The 18,505-nt window shown below is 50.2% G+C and overlaps 1 protein-coding gene and 1 long non-coding RNA gene across 11 annotated transcripts in view; one reads left to right on the top strand and one right to left on the bottom strand.

The window, feature by feature from the left end:
* The window catches only part of LOC109027321 (uncharacterized), a 39,312-nt gene extending 29,358 nt beyond the window's left edge, over positions 1-9,954 (top strand). The window contains exons 3-4 of one of the 2 annotated variants that reach the window (XR_010134252.1): positions 4,450-4,657; positions 7,123-9,954. This is a non-coding gene — a long non-coding RNA (uncharacterized lncRNA). Of the gene's footprint in view, positions 1-4,449; positions 7,029-7,122 lie in introns of those variants that run through there. The other variant, XR_008680610.2, reaches the window with a different exon arrangement.
* The window catches only part of SCUBE3 (signal peptide, CUB domain and EGF like domain containing 3), a 39,376-nt gene extending 22,939 nt beyond the window's left edge, over positions 1-16,437 (bottom strand). For 3 of the 9 annotated variants that reach the window (XM_055390238.2, XM_063707553.1, XM_063707554.1), the window contains exons 1-3: positions 15,820-16,437; positions 2,395-2,517; positions 1,375-1,500 (exon numbers count right to left, since the gene is read on the bottom strand). In XM_055390238.2, the coding sequence (XP_055246213.1) occupies positions 1,375-1,500; positions 2,395-2,517; positions 15,820-15,904 (334 nt within the window). In that variant the 5' untranslated portion in view covers positions 15,905-16,437. The other 6 variants (XM_055390236.2, XM_063707555.1, XM_055390237.2 and 3 more) reach the window with 5 other exon arrangements.
* Positions 16,438-18,505: the final 2,068 nt, after the last annotated feature.

Below are 18,505 nucleotides of genomic sequence, written 5' to 3'. Positions count from 1 at the left end.
CCAGGGCTGGGATTAAGGGCCCAGCAGATATCAGGGTTTGGAGGCCAGGGTTGGGTGTAGAAACCTATAGCCTGGGTCGAATGATGGGTTATGACTAGGTTTGGAGGCAGCTCTGCAGTAAGGAGGCTCTTCTCAGCCAATAGGACTTCAGAGAATTCATCTATTTGGTCAGTTGGTGGGTGGGGACCAGCTCAGCCTGCTTTTCTGGGCACCATTCCTTTTGTTTCTCTTCCTTTCCTGGTCCTTTATGCTTCTAGTGCCTGTTTTCTGTTGTGGCTACAGGGTGAAGTAATTTGGGAGAAGGCCCTGGGTTCAAATTTCAAATCCTTTTCTGCTATGAGCTTCAGATTTTCTGCTTGGGGAAGAGTCTGACTTGGTCCCAGTAATTTTCCAAAATGACAGAGACCAAAGTTGAGTTCAGTTCCTTAGAGATTCTCTTATCTCTGATCCAGCTCCTGGGACAAAGGAGATCAGTGAGGAGAGGGTGAGACTGGAGATTGCAGGAAGAACTGGGAGAAAACAAGCCTATAAGGGTCAGAGGCTTCCTGGGGCATAGGGATGCACTGTCATCATCATCAAAAACATTCTTCCCATTACTGAGCTCCTACCATGTGCTAAGGATTGTACAGGGCTCTTTTCATATGTTGTCTTGTGGTGATCCGCACAGCAGCCTTCAAGTGGGTTATTACCACCCCATTCTATTTTATTGTTATTTTTTGAGATAAGATTGCTCGGTCTGGAGTGCAGTGACACAATCACAGCTAACTGCAGCCTCGACTTCCTGGGCTCAAGCCAAGGAAGAGCTCCCAAGTAGCTGGGACTACAGGTATGCACCATCATGACTGACTAATTTTTATTATTATTTTTTGTAGAAACAGGGTCTCACTATGTTGCCCAGGCCTGTCTTGAACTCCTGGGCTCGAGCAGTCCCTCTGCCTCGGCCTCCCAAAGTGCTGGGATTACAGGTGTGAGCTACCACACCTGGTCCCACCCCCATTTTAGAGAGGAGAAAGCTGAGATTTCCAGAGATTGGCTGATTTGCCCAAGACCCAAGGCTAGTAAGCAGCAGAACCAAGATATGTGTGTGGAGCCAAATCAGCTTCCTACCATGCCTCACCACTGGCTAAACCCACTATTCCCATCTCCTGGCCCTTGCCCTAGGAGCATTTCATAGCAGCTTCTCCTGTAATGTTTTTCATCCAGCAGGATTTTTCATCCTAAGTGGCCAGTCTCAAAGGGGAGGCTGACCTTATTCTCTTGTGAATGTAGCTCTTCTTGATCACTCTCTCCTCCTTCCCTGGGAAATAGGAAATGCTGAAAAGATCTCTTTCTCCACAAGACATCCCTCCACCAAATCCCCTCTCCTTTGCTTACCCAGACAGTTGTGTCCGTCATGTGCCAGGTGGAATCCATCATAGCAGGTACACCGGTAATTGCCAGGGATGTTGACACAGTCATGCACACAACCTGCATTATCCTCTCGCTCGCACTCATCCACGTCTGTGGGCAAAGAGAAGCTGAGACAGCTGAACCCACCTGCGAACCCACTGTCCACCCCCAGACTCAGCCTTATGGTTGTGTTTACATAGTTATGTTCATAGCCTATAAGCCATTTAGCATTTTTATGTTTTCATTTAAACCTAAGTCATAAACATTTTCAGGTCTCCATCCAGTCTTTCTAATTACCATTGTACATGGTTGCAGAATATTATTTTTCTATTTTTTTCTCTATTGTTAGAGATTTAGATTTATTTTACCATCATAGATAATGCATCAAAGAACATCTTCTCCCATGTATTATTTTGTTACTTTGAATAAGTCCCCAAGAGTAAAATTCCTGGATCAAAGGAAATACCTTTTAAGATTCCTGGTAGGTATTACTTTTCAATTTATAATGCAACTAGGAATTAACAAGTGTACCCTGTCCACTAAAGTCTCACCAACACTGAAGCTCATAAATTTAATATCTCAAGGCTACTTTAATTTGCATTGATTTAATTATGAGGGGAAGATGTGTTTACATTATGAACTTCCTCTGAAGCACACTTTCTGTTCCCATCCATTGTGGATGTGGTGTAAGGGTCTAAAGATAAAGGTTCCAATGTCAGGGAACCTCAGGTCTTAGTCTTATGATTTTCATGCTCCCACCCCAGCCAGGTTGTGGGCTGTGAACTGTCCCCACCAGGGCCTCTGCTAGCCTGCATGGTGCCTTTGTGCAAATTAGAAAATGGCACCCCCTCTGGGAAGATGCAGTTGCCCCCCTCACCACCCCCCCACCACTTGACCAGTGGAATTTCTAGCCTTGATGTGATGGAGAGTGGCCAGCTGAGGGCAGTGGCACTGGTTTGCCTTCTTCCACAGGTCCCTCTCCTCCAGGTGCCCTCCCAGCCTCACCTTTGCAGTGTTTGCCATCCCCTGTGTAGCCAGACTTGCAGATGCACTTGTATGACCTCGGGGTGTTCTGGCAGATAGCATCGATGTGGCAGTTGTCAGTCCCCTCCACACACTCATCCACATCTGGCAGGGGCAGAGGGGGCACATGAGAACCTCTGTTGGCACCTCTTAAGGGGTGTCTTGAAGGTGGGCTTCCAAGGGCAGAATCCCCTCTTCTCTAAAACAGAGGCAGTGACCCCCTCCAGAAACAGGTGCTGTCTCACATCTCTCTGATTTCAGAGTAGGCAGACACTGATTTCGGGAATTCAGAAAAAACCCCCACTGCCCTCAAAAATACCAAATTCACAGTGACAGCTAAAACTCCATCATTCGAAACACTCCTTTTTTTATTTGAAAAGAAACAAAAAACCCTTAGAGTGGGTAGTACACTTAACTTGATTAGGAATAATCAAAGTGAATGAGTTTACGGAGAAGGCTTAGAGGGAAAGTTAAGGGAAAAGGCATGGGAACAGTGGTCTCTGGGAAGGTGGCAGGGTCCAGCAATCACTAGTAAAGGAGGAAGAAAGGGGGATGGGGCATCTGAGGGATCTTCATCTGTGTCATGATTCTGCTTGAGACCAGGCCTGCTTCCACTTGCCCACCATGGAGCCAAGAAGCTTTAGAGGAAAAATGTTCCATCTTGGATGATTTTCCTCGGCCCCTGTGCTGCCAACAATGGAGACATCCAGAGCTGGCAGAGGTTGGCACTAGCTACCTGAAGCCTAATAAGTGCAGCCCTTCAGGCCCTAATCCCCAGTGTTTAGCCCTCTGTCTCCTGGCCCTAGCTCTAACAATAGGTGCTATACACACAGCTATACTTGAAGGAAGAGGCCACTCACGATCTAGCAAAAAAGAGGATGGTTAAGAAAGGACATAGATGATGCCAGGCGCGGTGGCTCATGCCTGTAATCCCAGCACTTTGGGAGGCCAAGGCGGGTGGATCATGAGGTCAGGAGTTCGAGACCAGCCTGACCTTGATGAAACCCCATCTCTACTAAAAATACAAAAATTAGCCGGGCATGGTGATGCGTGCCTGTAATCCCAGCTACTCAGGAGGCTGTGGCAGGAGAATCGCTTGAACCAGGGAGGCGGAGGTTGCAGTGAGCTGAGATCGCGCTAATGCACTCCAGCCTGGGCCACAGTGAGACTCTATCTCAAAAAAAAAAAAAAAAAAAAAGAAAGGACATAGAAAAGAGTCCAACTTCTGAGGCAATATTATGGTGCCCTTAAATCTGAACTGAAATAGAGAAACGTGTTATTCAGTTGAAAACGCCTTATTGAGTGTGTTTGTGAAAGACACTATAATGATAGCTGTGGAGGCTCAAAGGTGACTCAGCCCAGCCAAAAGGAGAAACAAAAAACATGGAGCAGAATGTGGTACATGCCCTGAAGACATGAGAGATAAGGTGAGGGGGTCCTTCACCCTGCACATCAGAGTCAACTCTCTTAGGAGATGTCCAAGCCACAACCCCAGAGATTCTGGTCAGATAGCCTGGACTGGTGCCGGGCCATCAGTATTTTTCTAAAGCTCTTCCAGTTATTCTAATGTGTAGTCAAGGTTGAGAACCTGTGTTACGAGGCAGATCAGAGGAGAAAGAGACTACTTCCAGCTGTAAACTGGGAAACCCAAAATAGTGTCTTAAGTAGCAGCCTGCAAGTGAGTGAGCACTGAATGGGAGGCATTACTCTCCTGTGATCCCACAACTGAGCACAGAAAGGAGATGAGATTTGACACCAAGACAATTTGATATCCAAGTGTGATCTATGGGCCATAGAATTGCCTAGGTTTTATTAAAATGCAGATTCTCAGGACTCATTATAGCCTTTTTGAATCCAAATCCTTAAGTGATTATTTTTACTGAGTGAATGGATGCATGGACCAGTATTCTCTCCAATTTATAGATACCCAGAGTCCTAGCTTGAGACAGTTATCTGTCCTCTGCTTTTATACTCTGAAACTTCCTGGGGCTAAGAAGAGAACTGAAATCCCCAAACACCCTGCCTCAAATCTCACAGGTTTCCGTTCAGCTCTGCATTCTACCCTTCAACTCCTATGCAGCCAACCATCATACCAGTTGATTCTAAGTGCTGGGAGCCTCTGTCTACACTTACTCTTCACCTCGCTCGGGCTCCATAGGCATGGTGTCTACCTGCTGGCCCATCCTGGGAAGTCATCCCAACGTGAAAGAATGGAAAAGAGAGAGCATGGAAGACTAGTTCATAGGTAAGGGCAAGAGGGACCTCGCAGATGGTAAGGTGCTCTGTGGAGAATCAGTTTGTCCAACTGATGAACAGAAAACAATACAAAGAAATGTGCTATCACAGAACGATCTTAAGCACTGGAACCAGTCAGTCCCAGATTCAAATCCAGCTCTACCCTTCTCTAGGGATGGTTTTCTTATTCTCCATCTCCTCCCCCTTAAAATGGGGATGATAGTACCTCCTCATGAGAGGCTGTGAGTAGTTGATGGGATAATTTGTGTAAATTGGTTAATAAAGTATCTGGTAAACAGTAGGGTCCCAATACAGGAAGCTTGAGATGGTATTAAATCACTGGTCAGGCAATAGATGCTCTAGACAGTATGACAGCCACTAGCCACATGTGGTTATTTAATTTAAAATTCACTTCCTCAGTTGCACTAGCCACAGGCCAAATGCGCAATAGCCACATGTGGCTAGTGGCTACCATGGCGGAAAGCATAGATATGGAACATTTCCAACACCACAGAAATAGCACTGCTATTAGCACACCACAGGATAGCACTGCTCTGGGGTTCTGAATAAGAGATACTCCCTGGGTCCAGCAGCACGGATACTGGTCTGGAACTGCTCCCCTGACCATATCAGAGGTATGTGCCTGTGTCTGAATCAGCTGGTGCTTCACTAGAGACTGTGTCAGACTATATGGGCTCCCAATTCTTTCCTTTGCCTCCCATTCAGTGCTCACCAGTACTAGAGTGGATCTTGATGCTGATCACCACAAACCCAGGCCTCCCAGCAGATTCTTTTTTTTTTTTTTTTTTGAGATGAAGTCTCGGTCTGTCACCCAGGCTGGAGTACAGTAGTGGTGTGATCTCGGCTCACTGCAACCTTTACCTCCCAGGTTCAAGCTATTCTTCTGCCTCAGCCTCCTGAGTATCTGGGATTACAGGCATGTGCCACCACACTTGGCTAATTTTTGTATTATTAATAGAGACATGGTTTTGCCACATTGGCCAGGCTGGTCTTGAACTCCTGACCTCAAGTGATCTGCCCGCCTTAGCCTCCCAAAGTGCTGGGATTACAGGCGTGACCCACTACACCTGGCCACAGATTTTTTAGACCCCTCCTACAGCCAGACTTCTCCCACCATCTAACTAACCCCTCTCCCTCACCTCCCTGCTAACAATGCTTATCCCTCTCCAGCAAAGAGTATCTGCTCTGGAAGACATTATCTCTTCCTGTTCCCTCTACAATACCTAACCATCCTATTCCTTTCTATGCATTTGCATATTTTCGTTATTCACATTGCAGATGCATTCCTCATTTTTCTCTTCCAGCCACACTATGCTCAGCTTTCCATTCCAGCTCAAATTTTTCTTCCCAAAAGCTCTTCCTTGTAAGCCCCGTTCCTGGTGAGTTCCTGGTCCAAGGGGACTGTTTTCCTCAGTTCATTTACAGCTGTCACTGAATTGCTCTGCTAATACTTTAAAGCGTGTTCAGCTTTCCTCACCTGGCTGGGTACCTGCTGAGGAAGATGTCCCTTCAATGTTTGGTTGGAGTCTTTTGAAGCAGAACAGACCTAAGACAAAGCTGTGAAAGGGGGCCCCAAATTATACCCAGTATCTCCTCCTTTTACCACTCATTCTTCCAGAGCTCTCTCCTACCATATGTGCCCACCCAGAATTTGTCCTTGCAAGGACCCTTCAATGCTCACAGCACAGTCTCATCTTAGCCTGTTCTCTCAGGATGCAGGTGCTTACTAGCTGGAAAACCAGTTGATGCTACTGGGTGTGGACTGGTTTAAACCAGCGGTTCTCAACCCTGGGGCTACACACTGGAATTCCCTGGGGGTTTTGAAAAAAATGTGAATGTACAGATGTCCCCTAGACCAGCTGAATCAGGATCTCCAGGGTGAGGCTGCGGCCACTATCTGTCTTCCTTTCCCAAGGTAATGCAAATAAACTATTTGCCCAAGCTGGGAAGAGACCGGGGCAGCCACATGACAGAGTAGTTAAGAGAGAGGTTCTAGAGCAACATTGTCAGTTCAATTGCTAGCTCTACCTGTGTCTGTGTGGTCCTGGGCCAGCCTCTGAACTTACCTGTTCCCTCCTCTGTATGTGGGAATAATATTCATCATAGTACCTCCCCATGGGGCTTCCAGGAACATCAGTTGAGTTAATACCCATCAAGTACTTAACACCACAGTGTGGGCATACAGAAAGTGCTCAACACCATCCTGGCTAACACGGTGAAACCCCGTCTCTACTAAAAATACAAAAAAATTAGCTGGGCGTGGTAGTGGGCGCCTGTAGTCCCAGCTACTCGGGAGGCTGAGGCAGGAGAATGGCGTGAACCCGGGAGGTGGAGCTTGCAGTGAGCCGAGATCGCGCCACTGCACTCCAGCCTGGGCGACGAAGCAAGACTCCGTCTCAAAAAAAAAAAAAAAAAAAAAAAGGTTTGCTATTTTTTTCTTTCTTTTTGAAACAGAGACAGGATCTTGCTCTGCTTATCCAGGCGGGAATGCAATGGCATGAACATAGCTCACTGCAACCTCGAAATCCTGGGCTCAAGTGATCCTCCCACCTCAGCCTACTGAGTAACTGGGACTATATGCGCGTGGCATCATGCTCAGCCAATTTTTTAAAATTCTTTTTAGAGGCAGGGTCTTGCTATGTTGCCCAAGCTGGTCTCGAACTCCTGGATTTGAGCGACCCTCTCATGTCAGCCTCCCAAAGTGCTGGTATTACAGGTGTGAGTCACCATGCCTAGCCAAGGTTTGCTACTATTATTCCTTCTCTCCAACCTTCTCCCTGTATTCTTTCTGAACTCCCTTTCCCTATCAAAGCCCCATTTCGGCCTGGTGTGGGGAAATGCAGCACCAGGTGAGCATGTGTTGGTGGGGAGGATTTGGGGAGACACATCCCCACTGCTTACTCTACCTGTGCTGGGAACTGCACAAAGAATGGGGGTGAAGTGGGTGAGAGGCCAGTTGGGAACCCAAAAGCTGTCCTCTACAATTCTTTTTGAAGGCTAGGGAGATCCCACTCCTACTTCAGGCCATGCATTGGAACCAAAGTTGAGGTGGGGGAGAGTGGTGGCTGCACAGATACCATAGACAAGCCAAGACCTCCCTGCCTCGCCCTGTCCTGGCATGAAGGCACAGGTCTGTAACTACAGCAGCTTTTCCCAGCACCATCTGACATTTCTTCTGAATTTGCTTTAGCGCCTAGCAGAGCACTCCATAAACTCTCCTAAAGTAGGTAGGAAGGGTAGGATGGGGTATGGGATATGAGGGTCAGAGGGTCAGACCAGAAAGGGTGGATTATTATAATCCAAGTAGTCCTAAGATTCTGAGGATGGGCAGGTGTACCCTAAAAGGGAAGCAGTGGGATTCCCAAGTAAATACTTCATCTACTTCACAAGTTTGCCCAAGCCCAGCTCAGGAACAGTAACAAATGGAAATGAGCAGGGATGCTGGCTGTGGACAAGCAGACCCCCTAGGTAGAGTCCACCCCACCTTCCCATTACCACAGGAATTATTACCTTACCACCCATAGGGGAGGGGGTAATTGTGGGCAAATTTGATGGGCCCAGTGGGACAGTCAGAAACAGCCTGTCTAGAGCCCTAATGTACCCACCCACATAGCTGTGACATCCTCAGCCCAGCCAGGCTAGCCCAGGATATATGGTGTGTGTAGCGCACTCTGCTATTTTGCTCTCCTTGAATGTCCTTGAGGACCCAGTTCAGGTGCCTCTGCTGGGACACTCCCTGTGACACTACCAGCCTTCTCTGATCTACTCTTTCTCTTGACTCCTAAGACTTACTGTCAGGCTCTCTGGTCACCTGATCAATCCCAGGCTTGTGATACCTCATATGCTACCTTGTACCATTATTTAACTTTTAGTTCATGTGTATAATTTTCCTACTGAAGCAGTAGGAGCTTGATGCCATGGCTCCTAAAGCTTTGAAACCCATGCAGCAACTGGAATAGAGCTCAGCATTCATTCATTCACTCACTCACTCACTCAATAGTTATTGAGCACCTCCAACATGCGAAGCACCGTGCTAGGTGCTGGGGATTTGGCAGTGAACCAGAGATGAATTCTACATTGAAGCCACTTAGTAAATATTTGTTAAACAGATAGACGAGTGGATGGAGACATGGATGCATTAGTAGTGAGTGGATAATGTCTCTATCTGTGGCATCCCTTCTGCTCTATGTTACCTCAGAGAAAAATCTCACTTCTTTACTCTCCGTGATCCCACAACTGTTCTGGATGGAGGAAGTCCCAGGAAGTTTAGTCTCAAGTGGAGAGTAGGGAGAGAGGAAACTAAACTCAGAGGGGTAGTACCCACTTAAAGGCATCCATATGATGAGTGCTGGGGCCAGAAGAGACTGGGACCAATGAGTCGTAGGGTCTCAGGGTCTTCAGACATCATATGGGGCTGCTACAGGGATCTTTTCAGAGCATCCCCTTCAACAGATGTTCCTCAGCCTCCATGCTAACTAACACTCAATGATGGGGCACCTGAGACAGGCATTCCACTGCTTGCCCCTGGTGAGTTCCCTCATTCTCACCTCTAACATCCAAAATAAAACCAGCCCAGCCTTGGGCCATGATATCCTAACCCACAGCATGTGCACATGTACCCACATCTGTGCATATCTGCTCTACCTCCAGATCAAAATAGCAACCAGGGAGATTGGCAGAGCCTGGAGTACCAGGCTGTCTTCCCAGTTTGGGACTGGCTGAGGCACTGTGACTTCAGTGAGAGTCTGGGCCCATCCTCAGTCTAGAAAAAGCTTATGCAAGGATGAGGGTAGCCTAGAGAAAGTCCAGAAAACCACACACACGACCACCTGTTGATTCCAAGGAGGAGACAGAGCACTTTCTCCTTTTAAAAACAGTATCCTCTCCTCTCACTCAAGCTTAGCCTGCTCAACTGAACAGCCAGGAAAAGCTGCTGGTGTTTGGTGATTTGAAGGGAAGGGGGTCTGAACCTCAGAAGCTTGTCACTTACTGGGGACCCTGATGAGTTTCTCTCTGTTGTCCTGCCTTATCCCTAATCTAGCTCCCTGATCATTTGAATGTAACCCTAATTGGACAAGAATTTTCTCCCTTTCAGTATGGACAAAATCAACAACCATGAATCAGAGACTTTTAGAGGATGGGTAGTGAAGTGGGGGAAAAACAGAACATTGTAGAGTGAGGGGCAGAGAGGCAGGCAGTGGGCATGGGTAGGTTCTGGTTTTGTGATTAGTAATATTATCTCTTTAACTGAAAAAAATAAACTCATTTCAGATTTGTATAATTTCACTAAGTGTACAGTTTTTTCATGCAGGTTGGTTCACGTGGTCTTCAAACTGTCCTCTCTCACTGAATAGATGAGGAAACTGAAGCCCAGTGAGGATACCTCAGGAAAGAGCAAATAGCTAGTGTAAAGCCAGGATCCAGGTCTTCAAACTCCCAGTCCAGTGCTCTCTAACTACCCACTGTGTTCTCTAAGCACTTGAGGGAGGAATCCATGCCTTCGTCATTATTGTACCTCCCCCAACTCCACCTCAGCACTTAGTTCAGCATGAAGCATGCATCCAGTATATAACCTGGAGTGGAAGGAGCTGAAATGTACATGATCCAGGGAGGAAATCAGCAGTGGGAATGCAGATGCTCTGAGGCTTTGGGCATGGGAGCAGCAGAAGAGAGCAAGGCTGAGTAGTGGGCAGGGAGGGTACAGACACAGTTGCAATAAGGAAAGGGTGGGCAGTGCAACAGTGGGCAGGTGTTGCCTGCCCTTGGATTCACTATGCTGGGGCCAAGCAGCTGGTTAGAAACAAAAACAAACACCAGGGATACAGGTTCCTGCTGTTAACAGCTTCAAACCGCCAGAGGAAAACTCCAAATAAATATAATTAGAAACTTGTAAAAACGTCTTCTCTGTAAACCTGCTCCCCAGGGTCTACCCTTCAAGCACTCCCCTTCCCCAGCCCTCCCCCCAATGCCCACATATCCTCATACTCCCCCCTTTCAGAGGGATTCCTTAGATATGTTTCCTTATCCTGGATCTTCCCTCCAGCCCTGCAGCCCCTGCTCAGGTCTTTCCTCAGCTTGTTACCACCAGTGACCAGACCTGAAGAGCCCCTGGTGTAGGCTCAGAAATCCAAACCCCACAGCTCTCTAGGGCTATGGTTATAACCACAGGGAAAACCAGAGGTAAGAGCAAGGACCACTGTGCCCTATATAGGGGTCATCATCCTATTTGTTCAGCCAAAGCACAGCATCTAACAGCAACTACAAAGCAGTGCTTGATCTGCAGGGGGACATGTCTAGGCTAGGGCAGAATACAGACAGCTAGTCTCAGAGCTAGAAACACGGAATCCTGGGGCCCAGATCCAAGAATATTCAGTTCCCATAACACGGATATTTCAGCTCCACTTCCCAACTTTGTTGGATACACACATATAGAAACACATATGTGTTCTTCAGGGGCTATTTCCAGGGATAAATACCCACTTCATGGACACAGTAAGAACTATCAGCTACTTGGGGTTCCAGGAAACTGGGGTGGGGGAAGAAAGGAAGAGTATCCAGATGACCTAGCCTCAGGCAGGCAGAAGTGGACCAGCATCCAAGGAGGAGAGCGCCTGAGATTTGGGTGAGTAACCTGTGGAGGCCCGGCGCCTTCTGCCTTCAGCAGGAAGGATATCAGTGAGATGTGCAGAATCTCATGGCTGCAGGGAACCCTACTGATATTTTACAAGTGAGAAGAGGGATTTCAGTGATTTCCTCCGAGGCTCAAATCCTTAGGCTCTGCATTTGTCTAAACCCACTGGCACCATATACCTCTGTATCCCCGGTGCCACTTGAGGCTGGCATTGGGTGGGTATGGGAACAGGAGAGTAGCCAGTCCAATGTTAAGTGGCCGGTGGGGGAGAGGAGTCTCTGTCCCCTCTTAGCCCAGATGACTAGCTCCTGTACCCCCCCAGACATCCCTGGGTTGGCTGTTGTTTCGCTTCTATACCCAAGACCCAGCAGTCCTTCTGTTTCCAGACTCCAGTCTTCTGAGCCTGAAGAAGCTGTCCCCAGGTCTGGGCCTCTTGCAGGCACTGCCAGCCTCAGAGCAGCTCTGCAGTTTCCAGCCCTGACAGGGACTCTTTCTTATAAGTGGTTATGTGCTAGGGATACGGGATGTCAAAGGAGGCCCACACCCTGACATTTGGGGACCAGAGCTGGGGGAAAGGACTGAGTGAGTTCAGGCAGCAAGCTCTTCCAGCTCCATCTTCTCAAAAGGTCTGAAGCCCTTCGTTCCCTTCCCCTGTCCTCAGTTCAAGGCACTGGACCAAGCCATTCCACTTCTTTACTTCTCCAACTAAAACAAAATGCACATTGCCCCACTTCCTTTTTCCTCTCACCAGAGCACTTCACACACACACACACCCTGAGTCATGCACACACATTCACACGTGTGTGAATGCACACTTCACATTCCCAAACTCACACCCAGGGCCGGCTCCTCTTACAACAGGTCCCAGCTGCTCACATCTCAAACCGGTTCTCATGCTCTCAGATTCCTGAAGGTTTCAAAAAACAATCTCATTTGAGGGCTGCTGATGACTGTCTTCTTTCTCTGCCTGCAGTAATTCTGGCCTTAGTGTCTTCTAGTCCCCTTTCTCTTATTCCACCCTGCAGAGACTCAAAGAGATGAGAAGGAAGGGGTTGAAAACAGGGAAAAGTCTCTGTACTCTCCCACCCCGAGGCTTTTCCCACCTCTGAGACATGTCATGAGAGAAGAGAGGTCAAAGGGATTCCTGAGGAATTTCTAAGCAGTCCACCCTCTTCTCCACCTTCTGGAAAAATGGGGGTGGGCTTAGAGGGAACTGACTAAAGATCAGGCTCTGAGTGGGGACTCTCCCTCTCTCCAGTGTGGCCTGGACAGGGCACAGGCAATAGCCGGCTGCCCACGGGGCCACCCTTACCCGCTGACATGGTTATGGTTTTCATTTCATATTTTGGAGGGAGGGGCTAGTAGGAACAGTCCCCTCACTGTAAGAGCTGGCCACAGGAGCCCAGGGAAGCGGGGAGGAAAGGAAACAGCCACATTAAAGAGGAAGAGAAGGGTGGGGGAAAGAAAGAGACACATACACCCAGACAGAGACCCGGAGAGACACACCGAGACAGAGAGACACTGTTTGCCACCACACGAACGCTCTCAGTCCCAGGGATGGGGTTACTTGGAAATTCTAAATGCATGACTTTATCAAAACTCTATCCCTAACAAGGAGAGAAAACTACCAGGTAAACTAAACGGCCAGGCTGGCTCTCCTGGAGCCAGCCCTGGGGACAAGTTTCCCTGGAGGCCGAGACCTTTTCATTCAGCTGTAACCTGAGCCCTATGTGAGGATTAGGTCTTTTTAACCACTGCTGCACACACACCCCCGCCGCGCCTCCCCCCCGCCCCCCCCACCAAACACCCACCCCCCTACCAAAAGCAAAGCAAATTAATGCTTTTAAGTTAACAATTATCTTGGTTATCCAGTCTGTCTACTTTAAAATATACAGACAAGCACTTGAAAAACACTCAAAACCATGTCCCCTCATGCTCCCTCCCTTCCCAGTCACACAGGCTTACCCACCTACTCTTCCATACAGTTCTCACAGACACTAAAACAGCAGTTTACCCTTAGCAACTACGTCACAAGAAACACAGACATCCAGCTATGTTGCCTGTGGGTAACTGGTGAACCTCTCATGTGTGCACAGTCGCACACTCACCTTTACACTTAGGGCTCCCTTCCTTGTCTCCCCCTTTCCCCCCTTCCACATGACTTTGGTTTTCCCATTGTGGGAATCACTGATGAAAAGGGACAGAAACCCAGATACCCCCAGAGGTATAGTAACTCCGTGCAGGATACTTGCCAAGGGTATTTGATTTTAAAGACCTGCTAGTGCTTCATATAAAGCATGTGGCATTAAAGGCACACTTTCTGGCACTGCTGATAACCAGGAGATATGTTTGAAGGTAAGGCCTCCCTGATGCTCACAGACTGTGTCTATGGGTAAGGCTGTAAGGTTGCCCCGCCTGGTCAGTACTAGTTCTTCCTGCAGCATCTGCCTGCAAGTTTGTGTCCAGAGACATCCCTGTAACCCAGCAAACCTGCTATTAGGCAACCTCTGGCAGATGGGGTTTGTAGATTTCCTGAAGAGAAGGGTCAATGAAAGGCTTCCATTCTAGGCCAAGCTTAGGGATCAGAAGAAAAGAAGGAGGTTACCAAGCTAACTGCGGTCCAGTCACAGGAAGGGTGGCCTGTGAATGAGATAAGCTGGGGACAAAAACTACTCTTCTCTAAGTTCCTTGAGGGCAGGGGCCTTCACTCTGGCAGCATGTTCCTCAGTACCCAGCAGGGAGTCCAATGAAAGTGGAAGCCCTGGAGTACCATGGAGGGATTCTGACTCCCGTTCCTGAATCATGAGCTGATCTCACATACTTGAGTGCCTTGGCTTGATGGCACCTGTCCCTTGGAGGGGTCTCCATCTGCCCCTGGGCCCCCCTCAAATACACTGCTTCTCCTTTGGTCCACAGCCTCACTAGGCCACTACAGACACTGGCTCCAACTTGAAAGAGGCCCTTATCTTGTCTCTAGGTTACTTCATGATATCTGTTCCTTCCTTCAGACTAAACTCCCCAGCTAATTCCATGTTATGGGTAAGTCAGCACACACTACAAAAGCCAGCTTTGTTTATGAAAACACAAATCCACAGTGAGGAGAGGGGCTGCTCCCAGGTTGGGGGTGGCAGTGGCGATGGGCTGTCTGGAACCAGGACTGGAAAAGAGGCAGTGTGGGGCTGGAAGGTGTGGGGGCAGGGTCCAGTATTTGACAGCTGAGGATCTCTAGTGTTTCAGTTCTGTGAAAGGACAGGTTGGAGGGGGAAGAGGTTAGCTGAAGAGGCAGTGTTTGGGGAGAGGAGGGCGGCATTGATACAGCACCTTCCTCTTCACAGAGCAGGAGCCCATCCAATACAACAGAGCAGCTTAAGAGCCAAACGCCCAGTCTCTGGGACACAGCGACCTGTGTCGGACACTCAGGCTTCCCCAACTCCCAAGTTCAACTTTCCTTCTGGCTCAGCCATCTCCTCACCCAGCTGGCTTCAGGAGCCCCTGGGACAATAGGCAGAATCATACTCTCCTGGGCAAAACCTTGCCAGGAGGAATTTTCTTTTTGCCCATATAAATCTCTTGTCGGTGAGGACACGATGGGGGAGGGGTACAGCAAGAGGTCAAGGGGGAGGAGAAACTGTCCCGAGAGAACTGTAGTACATCAGCCTAGTCTCTGCCTGCACAGCCTTGGGACCTGCCAGGCGATGAGCTGGGGGTCAGGGACGGGGGCGGGAGGCCTCCCTGTCTCTCTTTAATTCCTAGAGGGATCTGTCAGAGCTCCCCGGCCTGGAATTCTACTTTGTTATTTTAATGCAATTCTGACCTGGATTTAAATGAAATTGGAAACCCGAGGCCTTAATAAATAAATATTATGATAAGAAATGAAAGCCGTGCAAGACGAAAGAGATTTCACCCCAAAGAGGCAGAAACGCAACATTCCTGTCGGGAGCCAGTCACAGAAATTTTCTTCTCTTCTTCAGCCCCCTACCATCCGGTGAGAGATGAGTTGATTTTTCCATAAAAGATCCTATTTTTCTTCAACATTTTTCCACTGATAAGGCATCAACTTAGAAATGTCTAACTTTGCATGCGGGTTGGGGGTAAGGGAAAGAAATATACGGCACGGCTGAAAAGTTTTCATTATTCCCTCAGTCTCTCCAGGCCACAGCGTAAGTTTCTGGCAATGTTTGAGAGAAGAGAAAATTCTCTCTCAGATTTTGGAGGACAAGAAGTCTTTCGAAGATGCTGGGGGTGGATGAAGTCGAGCGGAATTCTGAGGCGCGTGGTCTCTTCTGCCCACCGCCCCCAAGAGTTTCTCACTCCTCTCTGCCGCCCCCAGCTTGTCCGGCTTTTCGCTCGGGGCGCAGCGCCCAGCGGTCGGGCCCCTGGCCGGGGAGTCCGGGTGCACAGAGCCGGGTTCTGACAGCAGCACGCTCCCCAGCACCTGCCCTGCCCCTCGGGAATCGCGCCTAGGCCCTGAGGCCCAGCAGCCAGGACAGCCCCCAGGCCGCGCGCCCCTCCTTCCTTACCTTGCGCGGCTTTGCTGTACTGGGCGGCGCGGGCGTGGACCAGCAGGACAAGCAGGCAGAGCCCGGGTACGCGCCCCGAGCCCATGGCTGGAGCTACTGGCGGCCCAGCCGCCGGGGCCGGTCTCGCGGCCAGGGGAGGGCGGAAGCCGGCTGGATCCCAGCTCGCAGGAGGGGGAGGGGAGGGGGCGCCCCGCCGGGGCCAGGCAGGGGGCTGCAGTCGCGGGGCGCGGACCGCGGCGCCCTCGGCGCGAGGCTCCCGATGCTACCGGCTCCTCCTGGCCGGACGTCGGGGAGAGCGAGGCGGAGAGTGCGACGAGGCGAGGGGCGCCAGGGGCGACTGACGGAGGGGAACCCCCGCCCTCTCCAAGCCGGCCTCTGCCAGCGGCGGCGGCGGGGCTGCTCCGTGTAATCCCACCCAATTCCCAGCTTCGCCGGGAGAGAGCTGCAGCCGGAGAGCGCGCAGAGCCCGAGCGAAGGACCTGAGAAAGGGGAGGGGAAACGCAGCGCCAGAAACACGCCCTTTCTGCCTCTCTTTCTTCGTCTCTCGCTCTTTCTCCGTCTCTCAGGCTCTTTTTCTTCGCCTTTCTCCTCCTCCTCCTCTTTCTCCTCCTCTCCTCGCTCCTTTTCGTTTTCTTCCTCCTCCCCCTCCTCCTCCTCCTCCTTCTCCACCACCTCCTTTTTCGTGCCCTTTTTTCTTTCAAATGGGGCCTCGACGCGGCGGCCGCTCCCCCTGCGCGCCCGGGCGCGGTGGCCCCCTCCCCAGGCTGCCGGGCCGCTGCCTGCAGGAATTTACAATCCGGCGATGGGGGAGCGGGCCCGGTCTCCATGGAGACGGCTTCCCCGGGAGCAGGGAGGTCAGGCGCAGACCGCGCGCAATCAATGGATCAATGCAAGCTCCGCTCGGCTCCAGACCAAACAGCACCGGGCTCCGACTCGTCCTGGCTCCCCTAGGAAAGAGTCGGGGAGCGAGGGTGCGTCCCCGCGCTCGCTCGCGAGGACGGCCGTGCGGCGCCAGGTTTGAACGCACACCTCCACCCGAGACAAAGAGGGTGCGAGGTGTTGGGGAGGCTGGGGCAGACGTGGACACACGGACACACAGGCAGTCGGGCGTGTCCACCGACACAGCCTGACAGGGGACATAGGACCTCGGAACACACCGCCTCCGACACCAGGCCGAATAACAACCTCTCAACTTTTACACCTACCACACCCCCACCCTCAAGACTCAGTCCCCATTCCTAGATCCGAGTCCACTTTGAGGACCAAAAAGAAAGTAGCCTCCGCCTGCTAAAACTGCCAGCTCCAGGGCAGACTCCCTTGCAGTTAAGGCCTTGGAGGTAAGCCCACTGAACCACCCTACCCGCAGAGACATGGACTCACATACAGACACTCTCATGTGGTCAGCACAGGGGCGAAAGCTACCCCACAGAATCATGTCTATGTGTATAAACACAGAGACATAAAGACAGGTACAAGAGGCTCCTCCAAACCTGCACCCCGCTTCAAGAGGTGGTCCTGACTGGTCCATTCTTAACCCTTCATCCCTCCAACTGAGGGGAAGCAGAGGAAAGAGAAAGGATATTTTTAAAACGGGCAAACTGCAGAAGGAGCAGGGTCTTCCAACCATGGATGCTGCCTCTTGACTGTTCACCCACTCTGTATCTTCTTTCCTTCCATTGTAAGGGAAAGAGGAAAGGCCTCTTGAAAGGCTATGAAGACTTTCTTGGAGTGTGAGGCTGTGTTCAGAATGAGACCAGGCCAGGTCCAGTTTTCTACAGGGAAGATGCTGCTAGGACCCAGACTAGCCTCACAGAGCCCTCAGCGTACCCAGGAGGAAGAGGCAATGACCAAGATCTCCTCAAAGGTGATTCAGTTCTGAGACCTTCCATATTGGCTGCCCACATCAGCTGGGGCAAGGGGAGGACTTTGTTGGCAATGGTCCTGTCCACCAGGGAGAAGAGCTGAGCCCTTCCTTTCCTAGGGATTCAGTGGAAAAGTAGGATGGAAACAGACTCAAACTTCTTATCCTGGGATGAAGATTACTTTTGAACAAGTCATATGTCAATGGGCCTCAGTTTCCTCAGAAAACAAGAGGGTAGTGGATTCACTCGGTGGAAAGGGGGCAGTGCCCCAAGGAAGCCTGGGGGAGGAGTCCTGGAGAACCTTGCATAGCATCAAAGATGACCTTTGGTATGGGAGCACATAGATCATGGGAATGGTGTGGAGGCCACAGAAAGGCTGGGTCAGATGATTGAGGTCCCTCCCAGCCTTGTCACTCTAAGATGCCCTCCCTCCTTCATTCCACTGGCAAAACCATCCCCTTGCAGCAGTTTTGCCTGCTGCCACCAATTATGTGTAGGGTTGGAGGACAAGTGTAAATTTGCCATCTTTTTTGCCCCCAACAAGAGAATGGTTTCAAAAAAAGAGAAAGAATTGGAGGTTGCCGGATGGTGTCTGTGATCTCCATGGGGGCACAGAGAGAGAAAGCCGAGGAGCTACCCCACGGCTGGGAGGGGAGATGGCACGCTGCCTTGCTTTGCTCTGCCTCTGCCTTCTTTGGACACTAGTGTAGCTCCTCTGGGTCCCTGGGGGGATGGAGGGAGGGCCCCTACATCCTCCTTGAGGTGGGCAAGGAGGATTCTGTAGGGGGATTATGGGTTATTTGGGGCCTTCAGTTCAGGGTGAT

This window comes from Gorilla gorilla, chromosome 5 (assembly GCF_029281585.2).
Source record: "Gorilla gorilla gorilla isolate KB3781 chromosome 5, NHGRI_mGorGor1-v2.1_pri, whole genome shotgun sequence".
Lineage (NCBI taxonomy): Eukaryota > Metazoa > Chordata > Mammalia > Primates > Hominidae > Gorilla > Gorilla gorilla.
Note: the sequence above shows the minus strand (reverse complement) of the source record. Positions and strands in the feature narration are given on the sequence as shown.